General features: G+C 40.9%; 2 protein-coding genes across 2 annotated transcripts; one reads left to right on the plus strand and one right to left on the minus strand.

The window, feature by feature from the left end:
- The first annotated feature begins 1,137 nt into the window (after nt 1–1,137).
- LOC120049874 (aldo-keto reductase family 1 member B1-like) lies at nt 1,138–13,982 on the plus strand. Its single transcript, XM_038996347.1, has 10 exons — nt 1,138–1,315; nt 10,551–10,718; nt 10,943–11,059; nt 11,352–11,429; nt 11,682–11,804; nt 12,466–12,572; nt 12,854–12,935; nt 13,049–13,132; nt 13,237–13,319; nt 13,788–13,982. Exons 1-10 carry the CDS (start codon nt 1,250–1,252, stop codon nt 13,828–13,830), a joined length of 951 nt encoding a protein of 316 aa, XP_038852275.1. The 5' UTR covers nt 1,138–1,249; the 3' UTR covers nt 13,831–13,982.
- Nucleotides 13,983–14,711: 729 nt separating this feature from the next.
- LOC120049873 (aldo-keto reductase family 1 member B1-like) lies at nt 14,712–20,488 on the minus strand. The gene is made up of 10 exons (XM_038996346.1): nt 20,281–20,488; nt 19,709–19,876; nt 19,291–19,407; nt 19,112–19,189; nt 18,868–18,990; nt 18,653–18,759; nt 18,281–18,362; nt 17,484–17,567; nt 15,271–15,353; nt 14,712–15,183 (listed from the first exon to the last, which is right to left on the minus strand). Exons 1-10 carry the CDS (start codon nt 20,350–20,352, stop codon nt 15,141–15,143), a joined length of 957 nt encoding a protein of 318 aa, XP_038852274.1. The 5' UTR covers nt 20,353–20,488; the 3' UTR covers nt 14,712–15,140.
- Between the last annotated feature and the right edge of the window lie 243 nt (nt 20,489–20,731).

The following is a 20,731-nucleotide window of genomic DNA, read 5'->3' on the forward strand; positions in this document are numbered from 1 at the left end:
CGTCATACTAAACTGTGATATGACTAAAGTGGAAAGTGTGGCAATGCAATGTTTTTTTTCCTTGACCACTTCTCTTCCTCACATTTCACACAAGTATAGAAATCTTAGTGTCAATAGCATATTAGAACGTAACCTTTTGACTTCATGCATGCATCACTAAATGCATAATTTCATTTTTTCCTTTGAGTTCAGTATTCCATTGTGTAGGAGCCATAATATGCCAGTTAAAGATGCAGTCTGTAGTTCAAACAATAACAAAGTGGCTACACTGCCCCTGAATTGGTAAATAGCTTAGGTTTTGGGGCTACAGAAATGTTAATTCTCCCAAATTCATGGACAGAGCTATGGATGCAAAGACAGACCATCCATAAGATCAAAGTGTTTTTAGGCAATACAGTGTTACCAAACAAAGGAGTAAAACAAGCTTATATTTTGGGTTCTGGTGCGGTAAGACAATTTAACTAAGCTCAGACGTTTATAAGTTATATTATTCAAGAATCAATGGGTATATGAATTTCAAAGTAAAAAATATCGTAACAATTGCTGATTGCACCTTTAAGCGTTTGATTGCCAGTTGAACGGTGTGGTAATGTCTCCCTCTAGTGCTTGTTACCCATAATGCTTGAGGTGAAGCAAACGTTTTTGATGAACTGTCAGAAACATATTGATAAGATGCAAATGTAGAATTCAAGGTCAAGGTGTGTGTGTGTGGGGGGGGGGGGGGGGGGGGGGGGGCAGCAATGATTATTCAATTTGTGACAATACTATTAATAAACTATTTTGGTTCAGGATTTTGTTTTTATGAAGAAGTCATTCGTATTCTGTAAATATTTAAAATCCATCTGCAGGTTTATGTCAAAGTTGCCTGTATGACGCTGGGGGGAGGGGGGGCAGCAATGATTATTCAATTTGTGACAATACTATTAATAAACTATTTTGGTTCCGGATTTTGCTTTTATGAAGAAGTCATTCGTATTCTGTAAATATTTAAAATCCATCTGCAGGTTTATGTCAAAGTTGCCTGTATGACGCGATTCATTATTAAAGAGAATGACGGTGGCACTGGGTGGCGCTGTTGTCCAAGATGTTTAGCAAAATAGAATTCCAGACATAAGCAATCTATCAACAATATGGGTTGGCTGCTATACCATTCGTAATTTGCATTTTGCGCTGCACTTAACGGTTGGACAAGCACTGTCTGCAATTGCAACAAAGTATCTAAAAGGTATATTTTGCAACAAAGAGGACGATGGCAACATCCGTGAAATTGAACACCGGTGCAGAAATGCCCATTCTCGGTCTCGGGACGTGGAAGGTTCGTTCTAAATTTAGCAAGTAATCCTTTTTACTTGTAGTTTGCCAAGAAAACTAGCTATGCTACTAGCTAGCTAGCGCCAACTTTTTTAGCTACTTTGGACGTTACAGAATGGTATGCATTTATGACAAATGAATACGTAGCTTTCTCTCTTCCGTTATTAATGTAATTATAATATATTGTCAATTACTTTTCTCTCTAGCACGTTCTTGACAATAACATAACTGGGAGCCAGCTGTAATTCCATAAAATAAGCAATGTCATTTGTTCGATTAATATTGTCAAGATATTGTGTGAACTCTTACGTTTTTAGGAATGGGCAATGTTTCTGTAGTTTCAATAGTTTCTGTCACGGAGTTTTTCGTAGCTGTGGTCCTGTGATTTATGGTTGAAAGGCTGCACCCATTTCCTCAAATGCATCTATAAAAGTCACACATGCCTTTTGTTTAATATTTTGTGATCAAGTCTGTATACATTTGAATCCACAAGGTAGGGACCATACATTTGCAGGCTACTGAGTACTTGTTATTATTGGACCATCCACCATCCCCTCTTCTTGGGCATGACACTACAAGCTTGGCACACCTGTATTTGGGGAGTTTCTCTCACTCTTCTCTGCAGATCCTCTCAAATTCTGTCAGGTTGTATGGGGAGTGTCGCTGCACAGCTATTTTCAGGTCTCTCCAGAGATGTTTGATCAGGTTCAAGTCTGGGCTCTGGCTGGCCCACTCCTGCGTTGTCTTGGCTGTGTGCTTAGGGTCGTTGTCCTGTTGGAAGGTGACCCTTCGCCCTAGTCTGAGGTCCTGAGCACTCTGGAGCAGATTTTCATCAAGAATCTCTAAGTACTTTTCTCCGCTCATCTTGCCCTCGATCCTGACTAGTCTCCCAGTCCCTGCCACTGAAAAACATCCCCACAGCATGATGCTGCCACCACCATGCTTCACTGTAGGGATGGTGCCAGATTCCCTCCAGATGTGACGCTTGGCATTCAGGATAAAAGAGATTAGACCAGAGAATCTTGTTTCTCATGGTCTGAGTCCTTTAGGTGTGTTCCTTTTGGCAAACTCCCAAGCGGGCTGTCATGTGCCTTTTATTGAGGAGTGGCTTCCGTCTGGCCACTCTACCATAAAGGCCTGCTTGGTGGAGTGCTGCAGAGATGGTTGTTCTTCTGGAAGGTTCTCCTATCTCCACAGAGGAACTCTAGAGCTCTGACAGAGTGACCATCGGGTTCTTGGTCACCTCCCTGACCAAGGCCCTTCACCCCCGATTGCTCAGTTTGGCCGGGTGGCCAGCTCTAGGTAGAGTCTTGGTGGTTCCAAACTTCTACCATTTAGGAATTATGGAGGCCACTGTGCTCTTGGGGACCTTCAATGCTGCAGAATTTTTGTTGGTACCCTTCCCCAGATCTGTGCCCCGACAAAATCCTGTCTCGGAGCTCTACGGACAATTCCTTCAACCTCATGGCTCGGTTTTTGCTCTGACATGCACTGTCAACAGTGGGACCTTATATAGACAGGTGTGTGCCTTTTCAAAATGATGTTCAATCAATTGAATTCATCACATGTGAACTCCAAGTTGTAGAAACATCCTCAAGGATGGCCAATGGAAACAGGATGCACCTGAGCTCAATTTCGAGTCTCATAGCAAATGGTTTGAATACTTATGTAAATAAGGTATTTCTGTTTTAGTTTGTTTTATCATTATGGGCTATTGTGTGTAGATTGATAAGGATTTTTTATTTATTTAATCCATTTTAGAATAAGGCTGTAACAAAATGTGGAAAAAGTCAAGGGGTTGGAATACTTTCCTGAATGGACTGTATATAGTATTTTCAGTCATAACATTTATAGATCATGGGCTTTTGAACCCACCCTTCAGCTGCTCTCTCCCCATTCCACCTACTGTATCTCTGTAAACCACCCTCTTATGATTTGTCAGCCACTCCTGAACCTGTGACCAAAATCTGCAGAGCTGAGATGGTTATTTGCCCCATATACATAGCATTATGTTGGTGGCAAGAATTTTGTATAATAATTTAATTTGAATCAAGCGTTGTTTTGTGTATCAGTTCATAAACCATGTGCCATGCAATAGGAACATCTCAAATCTCTTCCCAGCTATTTTGCAACCTGTATGGCACCGCTGTCAACATTTTGGTTTTCAAATTAAACTGGTATATTTGTCCATGTGTTTGACAGGGGGGAGGGGACCAGTAACTTTGTGATAATTTTTCATACTTTGGTCATCGTTCTTTGATCTGGTATCCTTCAAATATCATCCACTTTCATGAAAAACATGATTTTTACTATTCATGACCTTTTAAGTATAACTCTTGTATGACTGAAGCTTTTATTGAGAGGTTTAATTCTTTAATATTGAATCCATTTTAGCCCCCCCAAACTCGTATTCATTATATAAATATAAGTAGGCAGCGTCATACTAAACTGTGATATGAAAGTGTGATTTTTTCATAAATAGACAGGTATTTACCTCTCCATGGTTGTAAGATGTCGTTTATTTTTGCTAACTTTCTAATGAAATTTGTTGTAGTGAGTTTGTTTATTTTTGTCTACTTCACCATCAGACTGGTAAACTACAGGTAAAGTTGTCTTTTAATGATCCAATCCAATAAGTTTTCATAATTAGGTTTTAGTCCAGAGAGGCTAGAGAATCAATCAATCAAATGTATTTGTAAGGCCCTTTTTACATCAGCCGATGTCACAAAGTGCTATACAGAAACCCAGCCTAAAACCCCAAACACCAAGCAATGCAGATGTAGAAGAAGCACGGTGGCTAGGAAAAACTCTCTAGAAAGGCAGGAACCTAGAGAGGAACCAGGCTCTGAGGGGTGGCCAGTCCTCTTCTGGCTGTGCTGGGTGGAGATTATAACAGTACATGGCCAAGATGTTAAAATATTCATAGATGACCTGCAGGGTCAAGTAATAATCACAGTGGTTGTAGAGGGTGCAACAGGTCAGCACCTCAGGAGTAAATGTCAGTTGGCTTTTCATAGCCGAGCATTCAGAGGTTGAAATGGTAGGTGCAGTAGAGAGAGAGAGTTGAAAACGGCAGATCTGGGACAAGGTAGCACGTCTGGTGAACAGGTCAGGGTTCCATAGCCACAGGCAGAACAGTTGAAAGTGGAGCAGCAGCACGACCACGTGGACTAGACTAGAGAGTCATCAGGGCAGGTAGTCCTGAGGCATGGTCCCAGGGCTCAGGTCCTCCGAGAGGCAGAGAGAGAATTAGAGGGAGCATACTTAAATTCACACAGGACACCGGATAAGACAGAAGAAATACTCCAGATATAACAGACTGACCCTAGCCCCCGACACACAAACCATTGCAGCATTAATCATCTCGATCCTCAAGGAGACTGAAGAAAAATTTGCCATGCGCATGAGATTGAACTTCGCTCAACTTTCTAGAGTTTTCCCCATTTAGTTAACACTATCAACGTTTCCCTTTTAGTGTGGGAATTGTGATCAAATCAACACAATTTTAGCTACTTTCACTGCAACATACTGAAACAAAACAAACTATGCAAGAGATGTTGTTGTAGGCAGAGCGCATCGGAGTAGGAATCTGTTGCATTGACAGGCACGACTCAGGCCGGACCGGAGCGCCAATTAGTGAGTTATTAGCCCAGTTATAGCTAATTTGTAGTCAACAATAGGGAAGTGATTGTTTCCTACAAGAGCACAAAACGTGTACATTTCTAGACATCTTTGATAAGCGAGTCAGGTAAAGAGTTTTTTTTGTCTTAAAGGGGCAGTGTTGTATTTTGAGACAGGATTGAATAAGCTAAGTAGCTAATAGGCAAAGGGTAGCATAATGTGTCTGATTCTCTGTAATAATGGGATGGGAATTATAATGAATTTTATTTTGTAAAGTGATTTCTTGCATCAAACAACACAGCAAAATGTTCAGTCACCTCCTTGTCTGAAGGACAAGTGGATAAACAGGTTTTAATGTCAAGCCCTGCATGTTTTTTCCAAAGTCATGGAATGTAGTCCTACATTGAACACCACACATTGGCTGCTACTGTAGGCTGAATGATAGAACAGCTATTTCCATTTCAAAATGGTATGTGATTAATTCTCTCCATAGTTTTTTATGGTAGGCCACCCTGGTAGGCCTACATTATGATCAAATAGCCTACTTGGCCGCTGTTAAAAAAGTAAATAAAAGCGGTTACAGCCTCAGTGTTCACAGTAAACACGCACCGGAAGTTGCACAGAAATTTCACAGGGTTCAAGTTTGCGCTCAGCAGACCTGAAATTTGCTCAGTGCCGACAAATATTAGAGGGAACATTGCAGTGCAGTGATCCAGATTGCGGACTTATCGGCGTACATTGACACTTATGTTTTTAAACTCTGGATTTTTAACTAGAGGTCGACCGATTATGATTTTTCAACGCCGATACCGATTATTGGAGGATCAAAAAAAGCCGATACCGATTAATCGGTCGATTTAAAATATATATATATATTATTATTATTTTTTTATTTTATTTTTTTTTTTACAATTTATTTGTAATAATGACAATTACAACAATACTGAATGAACACTTATTTTAACACATCAATAAAATCAATTTAGCCTCAAATAAATAATGAAACAGGTTCAATTTGGTTTAAATAATGCAAAAACAAAGTGTTGGAGAAGAAAGTAAAAGTGCAATATGTGCCATGTAAGAAAGCTAACGTTTAAGTTCCTTGCTCAGAACATGAGAACATATGAAAGCTGGTGGTTCCTTTTAACATGAGTCTTCAACATTCCCAGGTAAGAAGTTTTAGGTTGTAGTTATTATAGGACTATTTCTCTCTATACGATTTGTATTTGATATACCTTTGACTATTGGATGTTCTTATAGGCACTTTAGTATTGCCAGTGTAACAGTATATCTTCCGTCCCTCTCCTCGCTCCTACCTGGGCTCGAACCAGGAACACATCGACAACAGCCACCCTCGAAGCAGCGTTACCCATCGCTTCACAAAAGCTGCGGCCCATGCTGAGCAAGGGGAACAAATACTCCAAGTCTCAGAGCGAGTGACGTTTGAAACGTTATTAGTGCGCACCCTGCTAACTAGCTAGCCATTTCACATCGGTTACACCAGCCTAATCTCAGTAAGTTGATAGGCTTGAAGTCATAAACAGCGCAATGCTTGAAGCATTGCGAAGAGCTGCTGGCAAAACGCGCGAAAGTGCTGTTTGAATGAATGCTTACGAGCCTGCTGGTGCCTACCATCGCTCAGTCAGACTGCTCTATCAAATCATAGACTTAATTATAACATAACACACAGAAATACAAGCCTTAGGTCATTAATATTGTCGAATCCGGAAACTATCATCTCGAAAACAAAATGTTTATTCTTTCAGTGAAATACGGAACCGTTCCGTATTTTATCTAACGGGTGGCATCCATAAGTCTAAATATTCCAGTTACATTGCACAACCTTCAATGTTATGTCATAATTACATAAAGTTCTGGCAAATTAGTTCGCAACGAGCCAGGCAGCCCAAACTGTTGCATATACCCTGACTCTGCGTGCAATGAACGCAAGAGAAGTGACACAATTTCACCTGGTTAATATTGCCTGCTAACCTGAATTTATTTGAGCTAAATATGCAGGTTTTAAAATATATATCTTTCTGTGTATTGATTTTAAGAAAGGCATTGATGTTTATGGTTAGGTACAGTCGTGCAACGATTGTGCTTTTTTCGCAAATGCGCTTTTGTTAAATCATCCCCCGTTTGGCGAAGTTGGCTGTCTTTGTTAGGAAGAAATAGTCTTCACACAGTTCGCAACGAGCCAGGCGGCCCAAACGCTGCATATACCCTGACTCTGTTGCAAGAGAAGTGACACATTTTCCCTAGTTAAAAGAAATTCATGTTAGCAGGCAATATTAACTAAATATGCAGGTTTAAAAATATATACTTGTGTATTGATTTTAAGAAAGGCATTGATGTTTATGGTTAGGTACACGTTGGAGCAACAACAGTCCTTTTTCGCGAATGAGCACCGCATCGATTATACGCAATGCAGGACATGCTAGATAAACTAGTAATATCATCGAACATGTGTAGTTAACTAGTGATTATGATTGATTGATTGATTTGTTTTTTTATAAGGTAAGTTTAATGCTAACTAGCAACTTACCTTGGCTTCTTAAGGCAGGCTCCTCGTGGAGTGCAATGTAAAGCAGGTGGTTAGAGCGTTGGACTAGTTAACCGTAAGGTTGCAAGATTGAATCCCCGAGCTGACAAGGTAAAAATCTGTCGTTCTGCCCCTGAAGAAGGCAGTTAACCCACTGTTCCTAGGCCGTCATAGAAAATAAGAATGTGTTCTTAACTGACTTGCCTACGTAGTTAAATAAAGTTGTAAAAAAAAAGTTATGGAAACTTGAAATCGGCCCTAATTAATCCGCCATTCCGATTTAATCGGTCGACCTCTATTTTTAGCCCCTTGATATTATTGTTGGATCTGATTTTAATAGCTAACATTTCGAAGGCCATAACAAATAGATATGGAGACAATGGACAACTTTCTGAGAAGTAACCATTATTTACAATTTTACACTTGGGCTTACTATACATAACTTTTAGCCATTTGTATAAGAGATTCTCAAAAATGTAAATAGTCCAGGCATTTATATATAAATTCTAGTCATACTTTATCAAAGGCCTTTTCAAAATCTGCTTTGAAGATCAGTGTTGTATTGTTTCAAGTAATTGACTTATCTTCAATGTATCGTCCATGTAAAAAAAAAACTGCCTGATCAAGATGAATAATATCCGATATCCTTTTTCATTGTATACGCTATGCATTTTGCTAGGATTTTTGCATCACAAAATTTAGTTGTGCCATCAACCCTGGAGTTTTTCCGGACTGAAAGGAATTCACTTTATCAAGAAGTTCCTCCTCTTTAATTTGTGCTTCACACAAGTCTTTATGTACAGTTGTTCATTTTACGTTATTATTAGCAAAAAAGTCATTACAGTTAACATCATTCAGTGGAGATGGAGGAGACTGAAAATGCAAAAAAATATGCTTAAAATATTTTGCTTCCTCTTTCAAAATATCATTCGGTGAATCATGGATGACTCCTTCATTTGGAATCCGTTTCTGTAAATTATTTTTGATAGCATTTCTATATTGAAAATTCTAAAATATTTTGTGCAATTTTCCATCCAGTTTTCTTAAATGTTTTGTACACTCGGTCTATTACAAAAATAAAGAATACCTGCTCTTTCCATTAGACTGACCAGGTGTATCCAGGTGAAAGCTATCATCCCTTGTTGATGTCACTTGTTAAATCCACTTCAATCAGTGTAGATGAAGGGAAGGAGACCGGTTAAGGAAGGATTTTTAAGCCTTGAGACAATTGATACACGGATGGTGTATGTGTGCCATTCAGAGGGTGAATGGGCAAGACAAAGGATTTAAGTGCCTTTTGAATAGGGTATGGTAGTAGGTTCCAAGCACACCGGCTTGTCAAGAACTGCAATGCTGCTGTCTTTTTCACGCTCAACAGTTTCCCGTGTGTATCAAGAATGGTTGACCACACAAAGGACATTCAGACAACTTGACACAACTGTGGGAAGCATTGGTGTCAACATGGGCCAGCATCCCAGTGGAACGCTTTCGACACATTGTAGAATCCATCCCCGACAAATTGAGGCTGTTCTGAGGTGCCCTCCCTTAACCCGGACGACGCTTGGCCAATTGTGCGCCGCCCTATGGGACTCCCGGTCACGGCCGGGACTGTAGTGACGCCTCAAGCACTGCGATGCAGTGTCTTAGACCACTGCGCCACTCGGGAGACCCTTATGGTACCGTTTTTATTGCCATCCATCTATGCTATTCCTTATGTTCCTTAGTTATTATTCTAATCTCTTTTGACCTAAATTGTTTTTGTTTTAAAGATGAGTATTGAATTGCATGGCCTCTGAAGACGCATTTGAAAGTATCTCATACAATAAGGTGATCTACTGTACCAATGTTATGCAAGAAAAAGTCAGTTATAAATTATTCTGTCTTGATTAAAAACAGCTTGTCATCCAGTAGGCTTGGATTAGACTTCCAATACCCCCCCCCCCCCCACCGCGGAAATTCGGTAAGTTATGTGGATGGTGGTCCGATCGCATTCTGTCTACGATCAACACTTTTTAAACTTTTGGTGCCAGCGAGAAGGACACAAAGTAGTCAAGACGACTAGATTAATTAAGCCTCATCCATGTATACCTCAGTAGGTCAAGGTTTTTAAGCCTCCGTATATCGACTAGTTCTAATGTGTCCATAATAGTTGTGGTCTCCTTAAGTGCACGAGGGTGTGATTTCCTTTACGGCCCATTGAAGTTACTTTAAAACTGTGTTATCTCCCACCATAATAGGATCTTTTGTTGCTTGTGAGATCGATAGATTGTTATAAATATTTTCTAAGAAGTGTGGATCATGATTATTTGGACCTTATAGATTAATGAGCCAGATCTTTTTATCGTCCAATAGCACATTTAAAAGGATCCACCTTTCCTTGCGGATCTGTTTAGACTGTTTGCACATTCGGATCAAAATTATTTGTTAGTTAATATCATCACCCCTTTTGAGTTTCTTTGCCCATGACAGAAATATTTCTTCCTCCCTGTCCCTTTTCCACACAACCTCCATCTGTAGTTGTAGAATGAGTTTCCTGTAAACAATAGATATTATATTCATTCTCTTTTAGCCAGGTAAAGACTGATAATGCTTTTTTTTTAATCTGCTAAGCCATTACAATTACAGCTAACTATACTTATTTCACCATTTACTGTAATGAGATACACATTTCAATTATACTTACCATAATATATGCCTGTAAACTTTACTACCAAAAAGTACCATGATGATCAAGCTGCTTGACACCCTGAATTTATCCATACTTACTAATACTACCAGAATCAATGCCTGACATCTATCCATGTAGCTGTATCATACTATATGCACTGCTAAACATACTGTAGCTGCAACTGACTACGTAGATCTCCAGTTATCTTTCCAATATCCCTCCTGGGAATGCCTCCCCCATCGGAGAAGGGGATGTTGTCCCTGATGATGTCATACCACCTCCGCACCTTTAGCGTCCTAAGCACACCTTCAACCGCCGATTGGCTACTAAAGATCTCGCTAATGTTGTAGTTGAAACATTTGAAAGAATGAATCATTCTGTTTCCTGCTCCCTCCTCTGTACCAGTCCCCTCCAGGTAAAGTAACTGATGCGGTGAAAGCGGCCATAGCTGCAGGTTACAAGCACATCGATGGGGCCTTCATCTACCAGAACGAGACCGAGGTGGGAGAGGGCATTCATGCCATGGTCAAGGAGGGGGTGGTGAAGAGAGAGCAGCTGTTTGTGGTCAGCAAGGTGAGATACAATGTCACTGCAGGACAGTTATCTCTGGTCTCAAGTTTGTAACTGACATTGCAGTGAGAAGTTGAATCACTCTTTAATATGCTACTTAAAATAACAAACTTGATATCAAGGCTATATGATTGAAGTGATCAAATCTTGGCTAGTGAATCTGTGGTTTAGATTGAATTGAGGAAATTGGTTCGAAGTTACGCAACTCAAGCTTGCTCTCTTTTCAGCTGTGGTGCACATTCCATGGGAAGTCTATGGTGAAAGAAGGCTGTCAGAAGACTCTCAGTGATCTCAAACTGGACTACCTGGATCTTTACCTGATACACTGGCCCATGGGCTTTCAGGTGAGACTAATACCATTTAAACACTATCTCACTTGTAGCTTTTTTGCTCAAGGAGGTTCCATCATTGGTTTATGACGGGGTTTATTCAAATCCAAGCCTGGAGGTATGGGAGTGCTGCTGTTCTACCTGATCATGTCCCAGGTCTAAATCAGTCCCTGATAAGAGAGGAAGAATGAGAATCAGCAGTAGAACTGGCTTCGAGGTCCAGATTTGAATACCCCTGGTTTATGGTGTTGTAAGAGGAGTGTCTTGTGACTTTTATAATTGTTTTACTACTATCGTTGTTGCGCAGCCTGGAGAAGCACTCTTCCCTACGGACAGCAATGGAAATAATATCGGTGATGGGTCCAAATTCCTGGAGACATGGGAGGTGAGCCAGTGCGAGACGACGCGTCCTCTAAGACACTGTACAGTTCTCTTCAATTGAATATCACTTAAACTGGGTTATATTCATTAGACACCAAACGGACTGAAACAGGGACTACCTGGTCCAATAAGAAATGCACATGTTTGTTTTCTGTTGTGTGCCCTAATGAATACAACCCTGAGTTTATTGTAATCTATCACAAATTGGGGATGCCGTATTGACCTGTGTCTGATCTGATGTTGTCCTGTATACTAGGGTATGGAAGAGCTGGTGGATGCTGGTCTGGTCAAGGCTATCGGTGTCTCCAACTTTAACAAAGACCAGATTGAATCCATCCTAAACAAGCCAGGCCTCAAGTATAAACCTGCCAACAACCAGGTATTGATGTTCATTACTGAATGAGTGTTTACGGGTAGGGATAGTCACTCAAAAAGCTCACAAGCCTGGGATCAACACAATACATTGTGAAGCACACAATGCTGATCCTATATTCTTAATTGTATATTGTATCCCTCAACCTTCTTCTAAATGGGACTTTTCAGGACACTGAGCACCCAACGCTTGTTTTAAACCCTCCTCAAAGGGCAGAGGCCTCATTGTCAATATCCCTGCCCCATTGTCTTATTCACAGTGACAGCTCGGTCAGATAAAGGCCAGTTTAGTGCCTTATAGTCAGCCTCTTTCCCTGAGGCAAGGCAGCAATGCTTTGGTGACCTTATATTCCTGCTGTTTTCCAGGCACATCTATCCCAATAGACATCTTGATTAACGGGTACATATCAATCTGATTATTTGAGTGGACAGACCCTCTTGTGCTTTCTATTGTCACCATACTGAACAACTTCCCAGGCTTCCTAAATAAACAGCAAAACTTTATGGGGCGTATTTTGACAGTAATACACAATGGGTCTTAATTAAAATAAATGTTATTTATTTGCAATCCACCGTATAATTTAATTAATTCTCTAATGCTACAATACATCCCATGTATAAGAACTGCATGTGAAGTGAATAACCTCACAAATGATTTATGCCGCCAGGTTGAATGCCACCCTTATCTGAACCAGGAGAAGTTGATCAACTACTGTCACTCTAAGGGCATCTCTGTGACAGCCTACAGCCCTCTGGGTTCCCCAGACAGACCATGGTAAGTGTATATACTTCAACTAATAATACCTAAGAGATATACTCTTGAGTATACAAAACATTAAGAACCCCTGCTCTTTCCATGACATAGACTGACCAGGTGAAAGCTATGATCCCTTATTGATGTCACTTGTTAAATCCAATATTGCAACTTAATATAAGGAATGTGTTCCTTTATGCTTGGTATAGTCGGTGTACATTCACCTAGTACATGAATTCTGAACATACAAAGCCATTTACAGTTCTCCCTGTGAAAAGATTGTAACACTGTGTCAATAACAGGGCCAAACCAGAGGACCCTTCTCTGCTGGATGATCCCAACATCAAGGCCATCGCTGAGAAGCACAAGAAGACCTCTGCCCAGGTACTGTACTCTAAAACCCTTTTCACACTATCGAGCCAACCCGAACCACACTGATATTTTCTTTAACCTGGGATCACATTTACACTTTCCTCTCTCCGTCATCCTCACTTCAGGTCCTGATCCGCTTCCATATTCAACGGAACACGATTGTGATTCCCAAGTCTATCACCCCCACACGTATCCAGGAGAATTTCAAGGTATTCTCTCCCATAAATTCTCAATTTATTTGAAGAGGTGTGTCATCTGATTTTAGTTCACACATGTAGCTTTGGGGTCATTTTTGTCTTTTTGAAACATGCAGGTGTTTGACTTTGTGTTGAGCGATGAGGAAATGAAGACCATTCTGGGCTTCAACAGGAACTGGAGAGTCTGCCCAATGACAGGGTGAGACTCTACTTGGTTTAGTTAGACCCATGTACTGTATTTTACAGTGTACACACTCTGCAGAGGCTCAAACTGTTTAAGTATTATGATGTCCCCCCGAATTTCAATGTGATGACAGCTATGTTTATTACGGTGTTACTTTTCTTTGAATGTAAATAGACTTGGTGTACTCCCTGACGAAGGCTATGCAGCCGAAACGCGTCAGAGTTTTTAAACTTTGTTTCCATTGAGCATGCCATACAAATAAGGCATTTTAATTAATTATATGAAGAGTGCCTTGGTCCTCCTTTTTGATGACCAATTTATCCCTTTTACCAAAGAGCACCTTCTTCTACCAAAATCGACTATTTTGTACCTTAGCAGCACTTTCCTTCCTCCTTTTTCTACATAGTGTTTATTTGATTTTTGAACATGTGAACAATTGTATAAGTCTCTCTGAATCGTGCTTTGTTTTTCTTTGTCACCTAGGAGCATGACGCACAAGGACTACCCCTTCAATGCTGAATTTTAGGGAAACAAAGTTACATCTGGTGTTGTGGCTTGCTTGAGATGTCTGGGCTCTCTGTTCTCGTTTTGATTCATTCGTATTTCTCCCTTTAAGACGGTGTGCATAAATGGACATCCTTGAGCTAGTTTCTAGCGATTAAAGACTGATTTAGTATCTGTGTGTTGCAGTATTGTATTTCTCATGACATATATTGTTGCCTTCTAGCCTAATACACAATAGTAATTATTTTTCAACAATCATGGAAAGATAATTTGACAGGATCGATATTAGTGAAGTATAAATAAAAAGCTTGAGTTTGGTAGGAAATCTGAAGCCTTGGATCTGCTAACGCACAATAGGGTTTGTGGCTTCTCACATGACCCAGTTTGTTTGTCTCTTTCGATTTGAGTCTAATGGTCTCTCAGACATTTTCATCAATGAGCCTCCACATTTAAAGGCCATATAATAACCATATGACTTTAAAGAATTTATAGTTCAACCATATGAGCTGGGTATGTCTTACTGAAGTTACATAAATATCACAGTGGTACATGGACATTGTATGTGATGCACAGTATTACATACCAACACATCGGTTTTGTTTTTAAAAATGGGCAAAGGGTGAAACATTGGCATATAGACATAGCTTATCCTAATAGTGCATTAAGATATTTTGTTGAACACTCCTTCACTCAAATGCCTAGTCATAGGAGCCCTTTGGCCTAGAATGAATCATCCTGCCTTACAGGATGATAAAGCACTAGTCAGACTTTGACTCGTGTGAGACTGTTGTGAAATTCCCAGTTCCCTTTGAACAGTTTTTTTATATAATAGCTTTCTTTGCTTCAATATTGTGTACTGTGTTCTCGTATAATATTATACATGCAGATAAGGACATATTAATATATCAAGGTAGTCAGGTAGCAATTTATATTTCAGGATTAGAATCAAAATGTAGAAATACAAAGAAATTATGGAATGAGACATTTTAGTGTAAGTTGTCAATGTTAACATAGTGGTTGAGATATCTAAAGAGCACTGTCTAAGGAATTATGAATATAATTTCATATTACAACAAGGAGCACAGGGACACTGTGCTTTCAAAGGCACTTTCCAACATGTAAGTAAACGTACAACTATGCAACATGTTTAAACTCTGAACAAGTAAAGGCAACAATATTTGGCACTTACATTACACATTGACATTCTGTTCGCCTCATGAACTTCTCTGTATCTCATGAACAAGGTCACAGTAGTGCTTGAATCTATATACAACTACTGGACTTCTCGCTGTATGTCCCCAGTGTAGGAATGTGGGTGTCCACTCGGAGGTTTCAGTATTCTGCATGCAGAGGGAAGTCTTTGTGCTTGTTGCCCCTGCAGTGAGGAGGAGGGTACGTCAGGGAAGAACAGGTAAAGAGGAAAGTGGGGTTGAAGTCAGCATCTAGACACTCTGGAACTCACCATTCCATAGCGAATCCTCTCCAGTTCCTGTTGAAACTCAGGATGACTTTCATGTCTAAGTCATTCAGCTCGAAGTCAAACACCTGTTTGAAGGCGACAAAATAACAATGTAGACATGCGAAGGAACCAGTGGCTTGAAACCAAAAGATTGTGGGTTCAAATCACACACTCCTTTTGTGTACAATTCTGCCACTGTCAATGTCAAATATATGAAGAGGTAAAAGTGTGAAGGTCTCCGTGGCTTCCAGGTTAAATCCTGCCTTGCATGTAGGTTCAAAACTCTATCATATACACAGTGTACAAAACATTAGGAATACCTGCTCTTTCCATGACAGACTGACCAGGTGAAAGCTATGATCCCTTACTGATGTCACTTTGTCTTGCCCATTCAGAGGGTGAATGGGAAAGACAATATTTAAGTGCCTTTGAACGGGGTATGGTAGTAGGTGCCAGGCACACCAGTTTGAGTATGTCAAGAACTGCAATGCTGCTGGGGTTTTCACGCTCAACAGTTTCCTGTGTGTATCAAAAATTGTCCACTACCCAGGTGCATCCTGTTTCCATTGATCATCCTTGAGATGTTTCTACAACTTGATTGTAGTCCACCTGTGGAAAATTCAATTGATTGGACATGATTTTGGAAAGGAGCAGACCTGTCTATATAAGGTCCCACAGTTGACCGTGCATGTCAGAGCAAAAACAAAGCCATGAGGTCGAAGGAATTGTCCGTAGAGTTCCGAGACAAGATTGTGTCGAGGCACAGAGGGTACCAAAACATTTCTGCAGCATTGAAGGTCCCCAAGAACACAGTGGCCTTCATCGTTCTTAAATGGAAGAAGTTTGGAACCACCAAGACTCTTCCTAAAGCTAGCCGCCCCCAGCCAAACTTAGCAATCGCGGGAGAAGGGCCTTGGTCAGGGAGGTGACCAAGAACCTGATGGTCACTCTGATAGAGCTTCAGAGTTACTCTGTGGAGATGGTTGTCCTTCTGGAAGGTTCTCCCATCTCTGCAGCACTCCACCAATCAGTACTCAAACCATGAGAAACCAGATTCTCTGTTCTGATGAAACCAAGATTGAAATCTGGTCTGAATGCCAAGCTTCACATCTGGAGGTGACCAAGAACCAGATGGTCACTCTGACAGAGCTTCATGTCTGGAGGAAACCTGGCACCATCCCTACGATGAAGCAGTGGTGGCAGCATCATGCTGTGGGGATGTTTTCAGCGACAGGGACTGGGAGACTAGTCAGGATCGAGGGGAAAGATTAACGGAGCAAAGTACAGAGAGATCCTTGATGAAAACCTGCTCCAGAGCGCTCATGACCTCAGACTGGGACAAATGTTCACCTTCCAACAGGACAACAACCCTAAGCACACATCCAAGACAACTCAGGAGTGGCTTCAGGACAAGTGTCTGAATGTCCTTGAGTGGCCCGGACTTGAACCCAATCGAACATCTCTGGAGAGACCTGAAAATAGCTGTACAGCGACGCTCCCCATCCAACCCGACAGAGCTTGAGGATCTGCAGAAAAGAATGTGAGAAACTCCCCAAATACAGGTGTGCAAAGCTTGTAGTGTCATACCCAAGAAGACTCGAGGCTGTAATCGCTGCCAAAACTGCTTCAACAAAGTACCGAGTAAAGGGTCTGAATAGTTATGTAAATGTGATACTTCAGTTTGTTTTTTGTTTTTATGCCAAAAAATGTACAAACCAGTTTTTGCTTTGTCATGAGGTATTGTGTAGATTGAGGAAAAAAACTATAATACATTTTAGAATAAGGCTGTAATGTAACAATGAGGAAAGAGTGAAGAGGTCTGAATACTTTCCGAATGGACACATTTTTTAATATAGGCACATAAAGAAAATATAGATGTGCCCACTTTTTCCAGGAGCTTTTCTCCATAATTGCTGCTTTATACAGGAGGGGACCCCAGGTATATACAACCATGAGCTCTGACAGCCTTCCAACTATCCCAGAGAGTCAACGCAATCACATTCAGGAGCTGAGCCTGGGATGGAACCTACAACCCCGTACATCAGAGGTAAGATTCTTACCAGAGCCAATGGCTCTTCCACTCTTAGAACACTGCTCTTTGTATATTTGACATTGAAAGCTGTGGAAAACAGACAAGATATGAACCTCTAGGAGGCAGGGATTTAACCTCTGACCGACTCAACTCCATCTACAGTTATAATTGTCAAAAAAAATACCTGAAAATTTTCCTTGATCCGGGAGGGCGTAGCCGACTTGGGAATGACGATCACATTCCTCTGGATTTGAAAGCGGATAAGGACCTGTGGAGAGGATAAGAACAGGGATTGGTCACTTGATTGACCCTAGACCAAGACTCCTTGTATCCAGACAAAGAATGTAACTGTTACCATGTGAGCGTTGGACCCACGCCCGATGACATGGTTTCAAAACAATGATTCTGAATGTTAGAGACTTGTCTTGGAAAACACTAGCCAAACCCTTGACAATTGATTGTCCCCATTCTAACCCCTAGCCATCTTCTTTAAAACGCTACACATGGGACCCATATCCAATTTCAGGCTAATTATTGTATATAAATCTATCAGCATATATAATTGTACTGTAATATTATTTGGAGAGTGATCAGCTGCGTTAACCTCAACTTGAATGGACTTTTGTTGAAAATGTAGAATTTCACAAATCATGACCGGAGTAAGTATGGTTGAGAACATGGGTTGGTTATATCCTTTGTATTCCCTATAGCTAGGGCACTGGGTTTGGTGCAATCATGTGACATGCCTGGATGTTAACTTTTTTATTTATTTTTTTAAATGTAAGCTTTTTCATCAGTGTCCCCTTTTTTATGTCAGATGGTCCAGCACCATCCTCAGACAATTGCTTTCATTTTTGGTGTAATTTTATATTTCTGGATAAGGCTTAAAATACCGGATCAAATTTTGCTACAGTATGTCACTAAAGGCAGAATTAGGAGAAAGTTCACTGTTTGTAGAGGTTATTGATGCTTCTCTCATACCTGTGCTGTAGTCTTATTGTGCTTATCAGCGATGGCCTTTAACTTTGGGTCCTCAAGCAGAGACGGCTCACCAGGTTTCGCCCTGTTGAAAATGTCATTTATTTTAGTCTTCCTTATGTTGACATGAAGTCAAACGCACATCATTTTTAATGGTGGGTGGGTCCTGAAAAACATCTGTAAGTAGGGAAAGGGTAGGGTCCGACAATGCACACACACTCATTGAAACGTTGTCAATAACAAATTAAATACAATGCCTGTTTTGGATCATTTCAGTGTACAGGTCAATTGTACTTCATTCTATAACCTTCCTTTTAATCCAAAGTGACTGTATACACATTAGATCACAATTTTTATAAGATATTCCTATCTCACCATGGTCTGTCTGGGGAGCCCAGAGGGCTGTAGGCTGTCACTGAGATGCCTTTAGAGTGACAGTAGTTGATCAGCTTCTCCTGGTTCAGATAAGGGTGGCATTCAATCTGAAGGGACAAAGATGAGGCGTTGGTAATACAGAGATGGGGGCAATAATGCCTTGCTTAACTGTATTGACTTGTTTTGTCTGTCTTGATCACCAAAGACTACAGTACCTGGTTGTTGGCAGGTTTATACTTGAGTCCTGGCTTGTTTAGGATGGATTCAATCTGGTCTTTGTTAAAGTTGGAGACACCGATAGCCTTGACCAGTCCAGCATCCACCAGCTCCTCCATAGCCTGTTCAATAGGTCAAGATCAAGCTCAGTAAACTGTCAAATGTCTTGTAGTATAATCCTGTTTGCTGGTGTTGGGGGATGTTTGTTTTGGAATACAGTATACCATTTTTTGTTTTCCTTACCTCCCATGTGTCCAGGAAGTTGCTTTCACCTGCGACTATTTGTCCGTCTTCACCAGTAGGAAATAGATTCTCTCCAGGCTGCAATGGCAAACAAACTAGTTACAGGACAATAGTCCTCTCACTCTTAACCAGGGATAGTTTGAAAGCGGAATCATTTTCGTGACAGACACACACAGTACCTGAAAGCACATAGGGAAGTGTATTAGGTAGAGGTCCAGGTAGTCTAGTTTGAGGTCACTCAGAGTCTTCTGACAGGCTCCCTTCACCATAGACTTCTGCTGGAGAGTACACCACAGCTATTTGGGAGAAACCGTCATATTAGACTGCTGCGGCGCATACATTTAAATACAATTTAAATGTCAATACTAGCCTATGGACAACTTTTTGAAGTGTCATGGTGATGTGTGGCAGTTGAGTAAGGGAGCACCCAGAACAAATGATAGTACTCGCGTGACATTGGTCACCATACAGAGCATGTGATGACATGCCTTCAGCCCGTATGGAGCTCTTTGTCTGCCTGGCTTCTAGGGGGAAATCATAGTGGCTCCATGAACAAATCTATAAACTTGACTAATGCGTGTAACCTTACTTACTAACCTTACTGACGACGAAAAGCTCCTCTCTCTTCACCACCCCCTGGCCAATCATGGTGTGAATGCCAACCCCCACCTCGTCCTCGTTCTGGTAACAGTAGGCTCCGTCTATGTGTCTGTAGCCTGCAGAGATGGCTGCTTTCACTGCATCCGCTACCTTGCCTGCTTCTGCCTGCACACGGATTCAGAGGGCCTATTGTGGTAACCTCACACTTGACTTGAGCCTCTGTCAGAAAGGCTACATAATACTGTAGAAATACTAATCAGGATAGATTTGATTATACTGTATAATATAATCATCATTAAGACAGCCTATGTTAGGTCAAAAAGTCAAGTATAGGCTAACCCCCGATTCCAAGTGTGACAGTGAAACATTAGTGCAAAAATAAGATGCTTCATCTTGGTCATCATAGTTCATTAAAACTCAGGATATATGGCAAATGAGAAGACTCTCATATTTTAACATGAACATACCGGTAGTTGCCAAAAGAAAGAAGCAGTTAACTGCCAGTTCAACAAGTATCAATGCTATCCATGCAAGATGCCTAGACGAAACTAAATTACGCTTTATCTTACCCTCCATGTCCCCAAGCCCACGATAGGCATGCTGGCCCCGGTGTTGAGAGTCACAGTGGGTGTGGGTGTCATCTTTAAAGATCTGCTGTAGTATCAATCCTAGGATTCTGGGTTGTGAGAGGATCCCTGTATTCAGAGTGGAAAGAATCACTATTCTCAGTGCAGCACACGAACAGCTGAAACACAGATGTGAAGAGGGTTATGGGGTTTATGTAGAGGGAGAGCATCTGGGTTTGATTGGTTACGCCTGCCTCCCGCCCCCTACAGCTAAAGCAGCGAATGGGGCCAGGAAAGGGCGAGTGAAGGAGTAACTGAATGAATCAGCATGTATGAGTGTGTGTGCATGCGCAGAGGGTTTGCTTGTCACAATGACAAAGAACACATTGCTTGTTTTAAATAATTCAGGATGTGATGCAGCATGCATTTCATGCTAATGTCGATTGAGTTGAAG

The sequence above is a fragment of the Salvelinus namaycush genome, chromosome 6 (genome assembly GCF_016432855.1).
Source record: "Salvelinus namaycush isolate Seneca chromosome 6, SaNama_1.0, whole genome shotgun sequence".
Taxonomy (NCBI): Eukaryota; Metazoa; Chordata; class Actinopteri; order Salmoniformes; family Salmonidae; genus Salvelinus; species Salvelinus namaycush.

What these genes read in the sequence shown, in the direction of transcription:
- LOC120049874 (XM_038996347.1), top strand. Translation starts at nt 1,250, where the DNA reads ATGGCAACATCCGTGAAATTGAACACCGGTGCAGAAATGCCCATTCTC. An exon ending in GGTTCCCCAGACAGACCATG is followed by an intron (nt 12,573 to 12,853) that starts GTAAGTGTATAT and finishes TGTCAATAACAG; the next exon opens with GGCCAAACCAGAGGACCCTT. An exon ending in GTATCCAGGAGAATTTCAAG is followed by an intron (nt 13,133 to 13,236) that starts GTATTCTCTCCC and finishes TGAAACATGCAG; the next exon opens with GTGTTTGACTTTGTGTTGAG.
- LOC120049873 (XM_038996346.1), bottom strand. Translation starts at nt 20,352, where the DNA reads ATGACACCCACACCCACTGTGACTCTCAACACCGGGGCCAGCATGCCT. An exon ending in TGGGCTTGGGGACATGGAGG is followed by an intron (nt 19,877 to 20,280) that starts GTAAGATAAAGC and finishes ATCCGTGTGCAG; the next exon opens with GCAGAAGCAGGCAAGGTAGC. An exon ending in ACTTCCTGGACACATGGGAG is followed by an intron (nt 18,991 to 19,111) that starts GTAAGGAAAACA and finishes CCTATTGAACAG; the next exon opens with GCTATGGAGGAGCTGGTGGA.